This window comes from Anolis carolinensis, chromosome 5, assembly GCF_035594765.1.
Source record: "Anolis carolinensis isolate JA03-04 chromosome 5, rAnoCar3.1.pri, whole genome shotgun sequence".
NCBI lineage: Eukaryota > Metazoa > Chordata > Lepidosauria > Squamata > Dactyloidae > Anolis > Anolis carolinensis.
Window position 1 is genome coordinate 96,207,101 of NC_085845.1, and position 15,304 is coordinate 96,222,404.

Below are 15,304 nucleotides of genomic sequence, written 5' to 3' on the forward strand. Positions count from 1 at the left end.
GCTTTGCACAATTAAAGCTGGTGTGTGAGCTGTGATCATTCATTGAAAAGCCTGACTTGGCCATGGTGTCCATGCCTTAGTTACATCTAGAATGGATTGCTCAGAATTGCAATTGGTGCAAAGATAGGCAGTCAGATTACTTTTTTTTTCGTGTCAGGAGCAACCGGAGTTGCTTCTGGATTGAGAGAATTGGCTGTCTGCAAGGACGTTGCCCAGGGGACGCCCGGATGTTTTTGATGTTTTACCATCCTTGTAGGAGGTTTCTCTCATGTCCCCGCATGGAGCTGGAGCTGATAGAAGGAGCTCATCCGCGCTCTCCCTGGGTAAGATTTGGACCTGGCAGCTTTCAGGTCAGATTACTTACTGGGGCTAGCTACAGGGAGCCTACCACACCCTTACTGAAGCAGCTCCACTGGCTGCCGATAAGTTTCCAGTCCCAATTCAAAGTGCAGGTCATGACCAACAAAGCCCTATATGATTTGGGTCCAGCCTTTCTTTGTGACTGCATCTTCCCCTATGAATTGGTGCAGGCTCTACGTTCTGTTAGGGAAACCCTCTTTTTGGTTCCATCTCTGTCTCAAGCACGGCTGGTGGGGACGAGGGAGAGGCCCTCCTCGGTGGTATCCACCCGCCTTTGTGACACGATCCACAGGTAACTTCGGCACACCCCACATTACAGCACTTTTGAAAAGAGCTGAAAACTTAGTTTTTTCACCAGGCTTTGATAGTGTTTAGTTGCCAGACTTACTGCCAATCTTTAGCACCTTATATATATTTCTAACAGGAATATTAAGTGCTAAATTGTTGTACTGATCTTTTAATCATAGCTATAGCCATATTTTATTGACTATTTAATAGAGGTTGTTTTTATTGATATGTTTGGTTTTATCTGATGTGTTATTGATTTTATATGTTGTTGTATTCTTTCTGTAGCTGTATGGCACCACTGTGTGATATTTTGTAAGCTGCCCCGAGTCCCTACGGGAGGTGGTGGCAGGGTATAAATAAAGTTTTATTATTAAGTTTATTATTATTATGCTTAGCAGTCATGCCTAATTTTTGTAAGGTTTATTGTAGGGTTATTTTCCCACTATCTCTAAACTGTTTTTAGAAAGAGCAGAAATGAAAAGCAACTTTTTAAAGCTTAAAATTCAGACACCATTTCTTTTTTTAAAAAAATGTACTGGGCAGTTTTTTTAAAAAAAAAAAATCCCCTGAAAGCATTTATGTATGAATGTGCACATTCCTGCTGTCTTTGATGTCAAGTATAATAAAATATCGCTAAATTCATAGAAAGTAGATGATAGTATTTTTTTTAAAAAAAAGACGGCAACTGTCCAGTTTTGACATTGCATAATTTGTGAAATTCTGGAGAATTGTACAAAATGGGGGAGATAAATGTTTATATATACACCTGAGAAAAAGCCATTATTGTGTTCCCTGTTCATGGTGTTTTAAAGACATGATGATAGTGTACCGTATAATTTAACAATTCGAGAAAGATATTTTACAAGTTGATAAATATGTAATAAGTGAATGTGAACTCAATATTGGGATGGGTTAGCTGACAGATGAAATATGCCTGGATCATATGAACCTCTTTGTTTAATCTTTTGAAAGCTGTCAAAAATTACTAGTGCAATAAGTACATAATGCTCCCACACTGACATAAATTTGGAATTTACAGAACAAACTGTGGAGATTTATGAAGATGGAGGAACTACATTTTAGAAGTTGATACCAAAAATGAATATGAAACAGTTTGTGAATAGGTGCATATAATGCGAGGGCAACTGGAATAATTTATATGTGATACATTCAGTTTTGAATAATGTATTAGCTTGAATGAATTCTGTATGGAAAAAAATTGAAACTGGCACACATTTAAGATACTTGTTTTTTTATATTCAATGCAGCATTTTCAGCTTCAGCTCTTAGAATATTGCTGTAAGTCAGTGGTTCCCAACCTGTGGTCCATGGACCACCAATGGTCTGCAAGAACTAAAATGAGGTCCGCGGCCTCAATGTTATTACACCGCTGCAACGAGAGCAACTGGTCTCGCAAAACCCTCTTATAGTATCGAGACAAGGGGATTTCAGGAGGGGAGAGGCTGACTACCCATGATAGACATGACAACAAGCTTCCTGACTACTGCTTCTCCTTCTCCCCCCTTCCACTTAGCCAAGGCGTTCCATGTGGCACCTGGAAGCGGGGATGCCTTGGTGCAGGCATAGGCAAACTATTTTGCCTTGGAGCCGCATTGGGGCTGGGCCAGCATGGAGGGGGGCTGGGCTTACGCTGGGTGGGTCCAGGAGGGGGAGGGCTAGCAAAGGGCAGGACAGAGCCTGGGTCACTCTCAGGTTGTGCTCACCCCATTCTTATGCCGGGAGAAAGGCAAGACATGTGGCAACTGCCCCAATCCACCCTCCTGATCCTTGGGCTGTCCTCTTGGCATGATGCCAGGAGGAGGACAAGACAGGTGGTGGCTGAGAGTGCTCCAGAGGGCTTGCACTCTCCTTATGCTGAGAGGAGGGTGGGACACCGGTGGCTGAGAGCACTCCAGAGGGCTCTCAGCTGCTGCATGCCTCCCTCCCTCATTTTTTTGGCATAAGAACATAGAAGGCCACTGTGTCCTTATGCGAAGAGGACAAGGAAAATGAATATGGCCTGAGGTAAGTGCCCAGGTGGTGGCATCCAGCCCTCGGGCCTTAGTTTGCCCATGCCTGCCTTGGTGTCTTCATTTCTAGGCCTGTTCCTAGAGGTATTTGGGGTGCTGATTCAGAACATTGCATTGGATAGACCACATCAGCTCTAGATTATTAAATATGGTTTTCTGTAGGCGAGCAGATGGCGACTACTGGATGGCATATGTTCTGTATCAGAAACCTGAGCTGATGTTGTCTATCCAATGCAATTTTCTGAATCAGCATCCCAAATAACCAAATCGAATCTAAAGTTGACCAAAACCTGATTCATAACCGTTTTGGTACTAATGTTGGAGAGTGGGCCCTGGTCAAGCGGTCCCTGGTCAAAAAAAGGTTGGGAACCACTGCTGTAAGTAATACACAATTTTGTGAATGCCATTGAGCTGCATGACAAAACAGACCTTGTACTGATTTCTTTGGAACACATACTCACTTGTAATCTCTTCATGCACAGACATGCAGTTGATTTTAGCAATAATATAAACATTCTCTAATACGGGGGACTCTAATTTAATAATTGTTTCCAATGCATTAGAATGTGGCATATAATTTTAAAACAGCAGTGCTTTGTTCAGTAGGTTTATGATTAAACACCATTAACTGTTGGGACATGTTCCATGTGTTCTTTTGATAAATTTGTTTTCATCCTTGCTAACCCAGTAAAACATATATGTTTATATTCATTAGATAGTTGAACTGAAAACGCTTGTAATGATATATTTGAGTTGCTAGTATTTATCTTCCTCCTCTAAATCTCTCTCTGACATTAAGTGAATTATATTCCAAGCAGATTGACTGTCAAACACTTACAGAAGCTACATTTTTAAAAGTTTGCTTTCAGGTTTTCAGAATGGGAGCTTGTGCATAATGCAGTGAGAAGAGAACATGGATGTTTTCAACCAATATAGGAAGATAATGGATATGCTTCCCTGAAAAAGCCATATAACCACCCACAAAGCAAGCATGGCTTTTGCCCAGTCGCACATTATGACAGCTAGAAGGCATCAGCACAGTAGACTCATAATTGAAGTTGATGAGTACAGCTCAAACCCAACACAGGCGTTCACGTTCTACAACATTAACCAGGGACGTTTCCAGCCCCCACATGTGCAAATGTAAGTAGAATAGTTCTGTTATTGTTATAGCACAGCCTTCTGAATGGTTATTGCTATGTCAACGTGGTATTTGATGGGCCAGTCAAAAATGAGTATCTAGGGGATATTTGGGTGAAACAGGTATATTCATTAAGGGATGCAAGGAGTTATTCTGTGCTGATGCATCTTACATTTTAATAAAATGTCAACTAAAAATACAGAAATGGTTAGTATAGACAGAATTGTATTAAAATGATTAGCTACTCCGCATCCTTAAGTTAATAGTTGTTTTTTTAAAATGAAACCTTTTATAGAATGATCCCCATAGTTTGGCTAGAGATTCGCAAATAAAAGACTGGCAGCAACTAATGTAATACAATGGGCACACATTTGATTGGCTTTGCTTTAATACTGACAGTATTTGAAAGGCACAGGGCACTTAGAGTGTAATTAAATTAATGTGTTTGTTTGATGTTTGCACATTGCAAAAACATCTGTAAAGTTTATTGTTCTGGAGGTGATTTATTTTTTAATGCAACATGCAGAATCACTCATAACTGCGAAAGTAGAAGCTTTAATAGTGAAATGAAGAATTACATTTTACTGTAAAAGATGTGCTAAGGAAACTGAAAATGCACAATATTCTTTTCCCTCTTAGCTTAGTGAACAAGTTTGTTTTTATAACTTTTCTTGAAACAGATTAGTCTGTTTAAATTACCTTTTGCATAGGATATCTTTAAGCCTGCTACTTTGCTCTAATTAAATCTGAATTTGGTGAAATGCAAAATATGGCCTTAAGAGAGAAGAAAAAGTATGGGAGAGGTGAGCGGGGAAGGAATTGTAGAAGGACATTTTAAAAGTAACATAGCAGTGGTAAGAACTGAAATAATGCCATGTGACAATCAAAGTAGACTTTCACTTTAGAATTATCTGTAATAATTGTGGACAGGTGAACCTGCTAAGTTTTTGAAGTAGGACAGAACACTGGTGGGAAACACAGGCTGAATTTACATGACCAAATAATGTAATTCGAATTGTATTATATGGGTCTACACTGGACATATACTGCAGTTCAAGCTGTATTATTTGGCAGTATAGAACCAGCTATGGTTAGAGTCCAGTATCTAGACAGTTTGTGGTACAATTCCCCCTTCAAGAAATTGTAAGAGATATTATTCCCAATATAATAATAATAATAATAATAATAATAATAATAATAATAATAATAATAATATGCTTTATTTATATTCCGCTCCATCCCCCCGAGGGGACTCGGAGCATATTACAGGTACATATATGGGAAACATTCAATGCCGTTATACAATTAACAAAGACAGAACAGTACATAGACAGAGGCAGGCTTCCCTCTTTTTTCCATCTTTGGTGCTGTTGCTCCATTCTTTCACACCCAGGAGCTTTGTTCCATAGACACCTTCCTGATCAGAAGGCATGTTTTTCAGGGACATGTTTTTTCTCCCCACTAAAAGCGGTACCTGTTTATTTACTCACATTGCTGTTTTCAAACTCCTAGGTAGGCAGAAGCTAGGCTGACAAACTCACCCCACCCACAGCTTAAACTGCTGACCTTCCAGTTGGCAAGATTTTCTATAGCTGGCGGTATACCCTCTGACTATATATCTGTTTTGCTATTTTTAAAAAATTACACCAAATATCTTTGCTTATTAAAATTTAGGGAACATAGCTGTGCACGGCTTGCTTTATCTGCAGTGGTATGTGGCAGCATTTTTTAAATTGCAACCACTATGTATGAGAGTGGATGTGTTTTTAATATTTGAGTTTTCATGAATGTATTTTTTAAAATATTGAATGATGGATTTTTTTTTAATTTTGGGGGCTGTATTATTAGATACATTATTAGATAATTATTAGATGATTATTAGATTATTAGGAGCCCCCGGTGGCGCAGCAGATCAAACTGCTGAGCTGCTGAACTTGCTGACTGAAAAGTCGATGGTTTAAATCCGGGGAGCAGGGTGAACTCCCGCTGTTAGCCCCAGCTTCTGCCAATCTAACGGTTTGAAAACATGCAAATTTGAGTAGATCAATAGGTACTGCTCCAGAGGGAAGGTAACAGTGCTCCATGCAGTCATGCTGGCCACATGACCTTGGAGGGTCTATGGACAACGCTGGCCCTTCAGCTTAGAAATGGAGATGAGCACCACCACCCAAAGTCAGACACAACTAGACTTAATGTCAAGGGGAAACCTTTACCTTGTACTTATTATTAGATATGGAAGTATCTAGTAAATAGTAAATACAATAGCCCTTGCCTTATTCTGAGGCTGAAAGAGCATGGTTTGCCCAAGGTTACCCAGTGGGTTTCCATAGCTTTGTGGTATTCAAAGCCTACTTTACAGAGTTCCAGTCAAACCACAACATCATGCTGGCTCTCTAAGAAATGTATGTATGAATATTTGTTGATAAGATAATGGAAATGATTTTATTTTGAGCCAGTATTGCTACAGTGAGCTATGTTTTTTATTTACTTACTTGGCAATATCTAAAATACCTTATATCTATAGAACTAGTGTGTGTGAAGATCATGTTTATGTTATGCTAACTGATTTTAATAAGAAAAGTCAAATCTCATTGAGAAAGGAGCAATGGCTGTTTATTAGTAAGCACTTCCCAAATACCTGTAAAGTCCATATCTATTTAGTTGTGTATCTGCTATTTTGTCTAGTAATTACTTAACAGACTTACCAAAATTCCTTCAAATACAAACATGTAGTCTCAGCTTATATTAGTATTCTAAATTACTACATTATGCATGGTGTCAATATGCAATGTATTTGCAAACTATGTAACTGAATAATCAGGTGCATTCAGTTACATTTTGTAATTGTGCCCTAATGCTTTCCACACAGGGTGGATCCCATTCCACACGATGCTCCCAAGCCTCCGGGATATACCCGTTTTGTCTGTGTATCTGATACTCACTCCAGAACAGATCCACTCCAAATGCCATATGGAGACGTTTTAATACATGCTGGTGATTTCACTGAACTGGGACTTCCAAGTGAAGTTAAAAAATTCAATGAGTGGTTAGGTGAGTATCTTGTTACAAATAATTTTGGAAGTCAGTTACATTTAATCCACTATTAAAGCTGCAACTCTGCTTTTGAGGAAAACCTCATGCTTTTGCGAATCATGAATGTTAATGTTGTCTTGGTATTAAAGCACACTGACTTGAAAATGCACTCTTCAGTTGTAAGATGATGCAATATGAAGCTGTGCAGTTTTGGTTTTAAAATATTAAATGGGACAGAATATTCATTCAACAGCTTTTAGTTGAAACTTAACCTAATGTTTTTGTAAGAGAAACATTGTCTCGTTGTTTTAACCTGAAGGCTACTAATTTGTTGTGTCTGAGGCTCTGCTACACTGTAGCCATAAAATCTATATAAAGAAAATATGTGTATGTGATTGATGACTTTGACAATAATATAGATGCCTTCTGTACCAACTCTTGGCCACCATCTCTGAAATTCTGTTCTACTTAGCAATAGAGCAGTGATTATCATAAACTTCTGTAACACAGTGGTTCCCAACCTTTGTTCCTCCTGTTGTTTTGGACTTTAGCTCCCAGAAATCCCAGCCAGGTTACCAGCTGTTAGGAATTGTGGGATCTGAAGTCCAAAATACCTGCAGGACCAAACGTTGGGAACCACTGCTGCAATATTTTGAAATAAGGGACGATATCATGTTAGTATTTAAAAGTGCAGAGTTCTGGGAAATGTAGTTTAGGTAAACTGAGGACCTTTCTAGCTGAGAATTCCAATGGCCCTGTCCTAAACTGCATTTTCCAGAATTCTGCAGGAGAAGGCGAGCACCATCCTTTTAAAAATACTAATGAGATATTGTCCATAGTCCTACCTAAAACACATACACACACCATAATTTGCAATACCGATGCTATGAAATAGAATGTGGATGGATTTCCAGAGAAAAGACTGCAGAAGAACTTAAGTAAAAGAAGAATCAGAAAAATGGTTAAAACCTGAAAATTCACTCATTGGACTTCAGTGGACACTCAAGACAGATAAACTTCAGTGGACACTCATGGAGATTTGGATAACCAGTTGAAATTAATTAAATCTGAAAATTTTCGGGGGGGGGGGTTGAATCCCTACCCCCTCCCACCCTTGGCTACAGTCCTGGTTTCGAGCCTATGCTGAATATTTTTGGTCTCACTTAAAACAAGCAGCAGTAAGTGTGCAGAATTAATATTTTGGAGCTGAAAGATATTCATGAGTTCAAAGTGATTGAAGCAATGATAAGGGTTAAGTACATTAAAAATATGGTGATGGAAATATATTTGACCATGATACACATGAACAAGCAGTTGTATCTTAGAATTTGCAAAAAGCTGTTGAACATCAGTGGAGGAACATTGCACTTGAGCTGCCATGGCAATGATCCTATGAAATGCTGGGGTTGAAATTGAGGGAGGGCATTTAAATGTCTTTGACAGAGATGTTTTTTGCCCTACCATACTACAGAACCCAGAAACCCATAGAAGGGAACCATGGAGGCCAAAGGGGAATCATTGTGCTATAATTGTGTGGCATGCAAGGGATGCTACTTTCTTTTTCTCTTACAAGTGAGTGCTTGGGGAAGCAGCCAAGAGCAGTCTCACCACATGTGGGTTGGATTGTTTAAACTTTTTATCTCACTTGTTTTTCTCCTACATGTGTTCTTTTCTGGTCTGGAATCACCAGTAGAGTTCCTTGTGGAAGGGAGATTTAGGGGTAAAAAGGCAGCAGGGAAGGTTTAACCCTTTGCATCTGGTGAGTTCCAGTCTGGAGCAGGTCCTCCCCAATACAGTAGAACCTCTACATAAGAATGTTCCAACATGAGTACATTTTAACTTACAAATCCTCACTTGTCCTAGAGCAGTGGTTCTCAACCTGTGGGTTCCAAGGTGCTTTGGCCTATAATTCCCAGAAATCGCATCCGGTTTACTAGCTGTTAGGATTTCTGGGAGTTGAAGGACAAAATATCTGGGGACCCATAGGTTGAGAACCACTGGCCTAAAATGATGTCTTGACATCTGAATGCTGTTTTGACTTAAGAATAGTGCAGAAAAGACCTCTTTGCCCCCAAACCAATTCTAACAGGAAGACAGAGAGAAACAAAACCTGGTCTGGATTCCTGGCTGGAGAAGCTCGGGCTTCCTGCAAGGCAGAAACTCCAGCTCCATGTGATTGCTTCCCCTGAACATTCTGGGAGGAGTCCAATCCGGATTTTCTACTCCAGAGATTGCAGTTCACCCTGGTGTCACAGAGCCTCAGCCCAAGCAGCAAGTACAGGGCTTCCAGCAGACCAGAGCAGGCATTGTACATCATGGTTCAGTGCCTCAGTCTGCCTGCCTTTGCTTGCATGCTCTTCTCAGTTTTGGGAGATAGTTGCCCATTGGGGAAATTTGGGTTAGTTCACTTGTGTGCTTTTATTCCTGATACAGTATGTTTCGCTTCAAGAAGAGAGAGAGAGTGTGCGAGGGAGGGAGGGAATCTGTAATTACAGTATGAAGAAAATGATGCTGTTTTGCCTTGATGTACACTGGCCAACACACATTTTGTTGCCTTTATATAAAAAATAATGTATATAATGTTCAGAGATGTGCTTCCTTGCCACAGTGGCTGGATGGAACCAAGCACTGCCTATCTCTGAACATTATATACATTATTTGTTATTTATAAAGTACATTTTCTTATTTAAAAACACAGAACAAAAATGGGGGTAGTTTTCAAGGGGCTGAAATGGATTAATAGATTTTCAATGAATTTCAATGGGAAAATTTGCTTTAAGATAATAATGTTTAAGATAATAATGTTTTGCCTTAAGAACACAGTTACAGAACAAATTAAATTCTGAAGTCAAGGTATCACTGTATTTACTTTCATGTAAAAACATTCTACATGTTTGACATATCCTTAGATTTAACCCACAACACAAAGTTTAGAGTGAGAAGTACAGGACTGGAATGCTATTCCTAGCTTAGTACACTATCTCACTATCCATCCACTAGTACATAGCAATAACATTCTTGAACACAAATGTGCTATTGTTGTATGGGAATAGGTGAAGAATAATGAAAATGATTTGTAATGAGGATGCAAAATTAACATTGTTCAGAATTAATTAAACACCTGGAAAGATCTGGACATCAGACTAAGATTCAGCTCTTTCTAGGTGAGGACCCTATTGGGGGCTTGAGGGTGGCTGGATGCCCTCCTGGGTCAACCCTGAGGCAAAGCCTGGGGTTGTGGGAGGGTGTGTGGCTTTAATCCCAGAAGTAACTGTGTTTACTCGTAACTCAGTTTCTCCTGGGATTAATGCTTGCCTGGAAGGGTCCTCGCTGAGCCATGAAACTCATTGGATGACTGGGATAGTCACCCTCAATTAGCCTAATCTTGGGAATTTTTCCACAGGTTTGTGAGTGCTTTTTACTGGGGATAAACAAAATATATACTCAGGAACCTTTGATATGCATGCACTCTTCCCCTCAAGTCCTAGCAGTCAGGAGGCTTCTTTGGAGGCTTTTAAACAGAGGCTGGATGGCCATCTGTCGGGGGTGCTATGAATGCGATTTCCTGCTTCTTGGCAGGGGGTTGGACTGGATGGCCCATGAGGTCTCTTCCAACTCTACTATTCTATGATTCTATGATTCTAGGAGGGAGAAAAATGGAGGGAAGTAGTGTGTGGTGGGAGCCCTGGTGGCGAAGTGTGTTAAAGCACTGAGCTGCTGAACTTGCAGACGGAAAAGTCACAGGTTCAAATCCCTGGAGCGGAGTGAGCACCCACTGTTAGCTCCAGCTTCTGCCAACCTAGCAGTTCGAAAACATGCCAATGTGAGTAGATCAATAGGTACCGCTCCGGCGGGAAGGTAACAGTGCTTCATGCAGTCATGCCGGCCACATGACCTTGGAGGTGTCTATGGACAACGCCGGCTCTTCGGCTTAGAAATGGAGATGAGCACCAACCCCCAGTGTTCGACACGACTGGACTTAACGTCAGGGGAAACCTTTACCTTTAGTGTGTGTGGTGGGTGGGTGTTTTCATGTGCAAATTACTGTGAAAGCAAGTATGAGAGAGGAAGGAGCCTAAAGGAAATCAAAAGGGATGAATGAAAGAAACTAGTAAGGTACAGATACGGAACATTAAAGGGGAACAAATGATAGAGAATTGAGAGATGTGTGAGATATGAACATACATACAGGTCGAGATTGAAACCAAAGCGCCATCAGAAAGTGAAATCAGTTGAAAAAGTGAAACCCAGGCTATTTTAGCTTCCAAATGCATTTTGACCACTGAAAAAGGTAAATGACATAGCATATATTGGTTTTGAATGCATCATTAAGCTGGGAGAGCTTTTGTATGCATTCAAAGGTGAGTCAAGGAGAGGTCTGCTTTTTCCACAGGTGATCATTGGGATTGTACATATGTACACAAGCAGTCCCAAGTGGACCTCGTAGGCAAGAAGGCCAGACAAAAGACTAGAACTCTTGTCAAATTAATGGAACTTGTCTGTAATTTGTAATCATTGAAAGAGTGAGTCGTCAGAAAGCAAGGCATTAAAAGGTCCAGAAAGTCTATAAATAACATAAAATGTAGAGCAGAGTTTCTCAGACTGTGATCCTCAAGATGTTATGGACTTCAGCTCCCACAATTCGTAACAGCTGGTAAATTGGCTGGAATTTCTGGGAGCTGAAATCCAAAACACCTGAAGGAGCACAGCTTGAGAAACACTGATATGGAGAATCAAGAGTAAATGAAAGCAGAATCACATTCTTTGACCTCAATCCAAACCTTGATGGAAAAAGAGTATATTGGAACAGTTCATCAACTAACAAATTATCTAAACTGATCATTCTTAATTTAATTGCTTGAAAAAATGAAACATACAGAGGGATTTTCTATAAGTCTGTTGAGAAGGAATGTCTTTTAGGTTCAATGGAACATAAATGTGGAAAGGATTGTAGCCTTCATACTGAAATTAATATCTGGAAAGACATTTGTGAGCAACACATTAATTACCTCTTGCCACCTTTATAGCAGATAGTTTTCTTAGTGTTCTTCTGTTCTTTGATTCTTGCTGGTAGTATAATTTTTGACATACTTGCTGCTTTAGAGCAATGTAGTTTTAAATATCTGACAGGGAGTTTTTAGTAGTTGAAGTATCCTCTTCAACTCATTTGCATTAAAATGAGTTTAAAAATCATTCAAGATTCCTCAAAATAATTCCTGGTCTCGAATGAGCCCGTCATATGCCTTTACTCTTCCCCCATTCACATAGTCTCTTTTTGTCTGTGAACTTGCTAATTTGTTGAAGGAATAATTGACACCAGATGGCAAGAGCTTTCACCCTCTCCCACTTTTTCATACTCTCTCCTAGATTACATGCTTAACCCTGCACTCCTTCCACTCCAAGCACCGTCCTGCTTTCTGAGCTTTGGTTTCTCACACTTTCTATTTTTTACCTTTGCAGTCTTCCAATACATATTGGATTTTTTTTTCTAACTCATAATTTATTCTCTCATAATATTATGTCCATCAAACCTTCCGTATTGTATTTTTGCCCAGCTTCATTGTGTGTGCTAAATTACTTTCTCTTTGAAAAAAGTTTTTTTTTTTCCCAATGAGTCTTCCTATGCTTATATCTCAACAGAGATTGTAATGTTATTCTTAAAGAATAACCCTTTAGGTATTAGTTTTCATTTACCTATGTAATGCTTTTGCTATTACTTGGTTTTTTAAGAGTCATACACTGCTTTGCCTAGGCTGTCCCCCTCAAATATACCCTGTAAAATAGACATGTTCCAAATCCCTTGACTGACCCCAACTAATGTTTTAGAAGTAACTGAGATTGTAGGGTTGTTGTATGTATTCCGGGCTGTATGGCCATGTTCTAGAAGTATTCTCTCCTGACATTTCGCCCACATCTATGGCAGGCATCCTCAGAGGTTGTGAGGCATGGAGAAACTAGGCAAGGAAGGTTAATATATAACTGTGGAGAGTCCAGGGTGTGAGAAGAGTTCTTTGTCAGTTGGAAGCCAGCGTGAATGTTGCAGTTAATCACCTTAATTAGCATTGGAAAGGTTTGTCTCTTGCCTGGAGGGCATCCTTTGTTCAGAGTAATTAGCTGTCCCTGGAGCTCCTCTGCCCTCAGTGTTGCTTCCCATCTACTGTTCTGATTTTTGAGTTTTTTAATACTGATATCCAGATTTTGTTCATTTCCATGGTTTCCTCCTTTCTGTTGAAGTTGTCCACATGCTTGTGGATTTCAGTGGCTTCTCTGTGTAGTCTGACATGATAGTTGTTGGAGTGGTCAAGCATTTCTGTGTTCTCATAATATACTGTGTCCAGGTTGGTTCATCAAGTGCTTTGCTATGGCTGATTTCTCTGGTTGAGTGAGTCTGCAGTGCCTTTCATGTTCTTTGACCCGTGTTTGGGAGCTGCGTTTGGTGGTCCCTATGTTTACTTGTCCACAGCTGCATGGTATCCGGTAGACTCCTGCAGAGGAGAGAGGATCCCTCTTGTCTTTTGCTGACCGTAGCATTTGTTGGATTTTCTTTGTGGGTCTGTAGATTGTGCCCTCATTGTGCCCTCACTGAGATTGTGCCCTCATTTCTCTATAACAACCTCCCCCCCAAATGTTTTTATTCATAGTTTTTCACTTTTGTAAGGACCCTATGTCCCTAACCCCAGTGAATGTTGACAACTGACTGTATACTAATAGTAAAGATGATATTGATTGGCTTCTCCTGTCAACTCATTGAATTCCAGGCTCTAACATTCACAGACATCTCTGTACTTGCTCTGATACTTTTTCTGAAGCCGCTTCTCACTGTACCTTTAAATATTACCATCTTTTTGCATTTACTCATGCCCATACAGTAATAATAGTTATTTTTTTCAGTAGAAATGAATTGTAACTTGCTGTGGCAGATACACATACTCCTTCTGTTATCAAGAAAATATTTTTATTTTGCAGACTGGCTATTTTAGAGAATACAATAATGTGCCATACAGCTTTTTCAGTGCTTTTTATTGTTTTGCTTGTGATGGTTTCTATTGTTTTTAATGTTATATTTAATTTAATTATATTTTAACAATAATCCCTTGGATATGTTTATTTGATCACATAAACTACACTGAGTACAGCGTTTTAATTTTTTTAATGAGATTTTAAATTGTTTTAACATTATAAGTAACTTAATGGCATTTTAAAACAGTATTGTTAATAATTTTTTGATTCCATTATTTTTGTTTTAATCTTGTAAGCTGTCTTGAGTCTTCATTCTGGAGTAGAGGGAGCAGAAAATTAAATGAACAAATATTTAGAAAGGTCTTTATGGCTGAGAAGGAGGCAGGGGAGGTCTTGCCAGTATACCTGCACTGAGCTTCTGCTACTGTCAACTATGCAGTAATGGCTTGGGGGCACCTCCATGGCCTTTTGGAAAATGGCATTCATGACCGTTTGGAAAAGTTTGATCTTTCAGAGAAGAGCCAAAAACCCGTTTGAGTAGAATCTTCTCATATGGTATACAACCAAATGTGATATGCAAGGCAATGTCTTCAGATGATAGACTGAACCTATTGTCCCTAGTATGTTAGGAACAGAGAATATGCCAGTGCATAAAAACAGCAGAGTTTCAGAAGTGTTTCAGTGGCCCAAAAATATATCTACTCTTCCATAAAAAGAACTTGTTTTATAATTTCTATCATGTACCCAAGAGACAAAACTGAAGTAGGCTTTGGTAAAATAACATATTTGGTTTACTCACAACTTAATGTATTCAGCATAACATGGGTACATAGCTTATCAGTCCAGTTTCAGATATGTTTGAGATAGTCTCTGTGCAGATGGCACAGAGCATCTTTCTCACAGTCCACAACAAGCAATGTTGGTCTGAGCATTCCAAAGACTAAGAACACTCTAGTGTCTAAAATAGAGTCTGAGTTCTGAGCAGTCTCAGATCAGATAATGTGTGGTCTGCAGCCCCTTCCACAACCTCTCAGGAAACAGAGCAAAAGAAGCTGTATGTCAGAAAACACATATAAAACAGTAAGGAAACAGAATCATAGATTAACAAATTACTAGAGGAGGTTTGAAGAAGGTTGTAATTTCCAACATGGCCAGTCATGTGCTGGTTGGAGCAGAAACTCTTACAAACCTTTCAACTGCAGTTTTCTAACCTAGAAATAGGAAGAGTTGCCATATTTCCAGACCTTCAGTAGGTTTCAAGAGGCTTGTGCAAACTAGGGACTCTTTGGGGATTTTTTACCCTGAGTTTCAGGGGGCCTCAGCAGCTATTTAATATGCTATGTCGAGGTGTCCCAATCCCTTCAGATCAATGTTGCACAAAGAAGGGACTGTTCTCCAATGAGGTACAATGATACCTTGACTTTCCATTGAAATGCTATTAACCCATTCTGGCCCCACAACCCCCCCCCCCCCCTGTTTTTGTTACGTGTTT

General features: G+C 39.6%; 1 protein-coding gene across 5 annotated transcripts in view; it reads left to right on the top strand.

Moving 5' to 3' along the window:
- mpped1 (metallophosphoesterase domain containing 1) overlaps nucleotides 1-15,304 on the top strand; it is a 115,553-nt gene that overhangs the window by 21,167 nt on the left and 79,082 nt on the right. For 2 of the 5 annotated variants that reach the window (XM_008111425.3, XM_008111426.3), the window contains exons 2-3: nucleotides 3,537-3,821; nucleotides 6,689-6,870. In XM_008111425.3, coding sequence (XP_008109632.1) covers nucleotides 3,670-3,821; nucleotides 6,689-6,870 — 334 coding nt within the window. In that variant the 5' untranslated portion in view covers nucleotides 3,537-3,669. The remainder of the gene's footprint in view (nucleotides 1-3,536; nucleotides 3,822-6,688; nucleotides 6,871-15,304) is intronic. The other 3 variants (XM_008111427.3, XM_003221414.4, XM_062981880.1) reach the window with 2 other exon arrangements.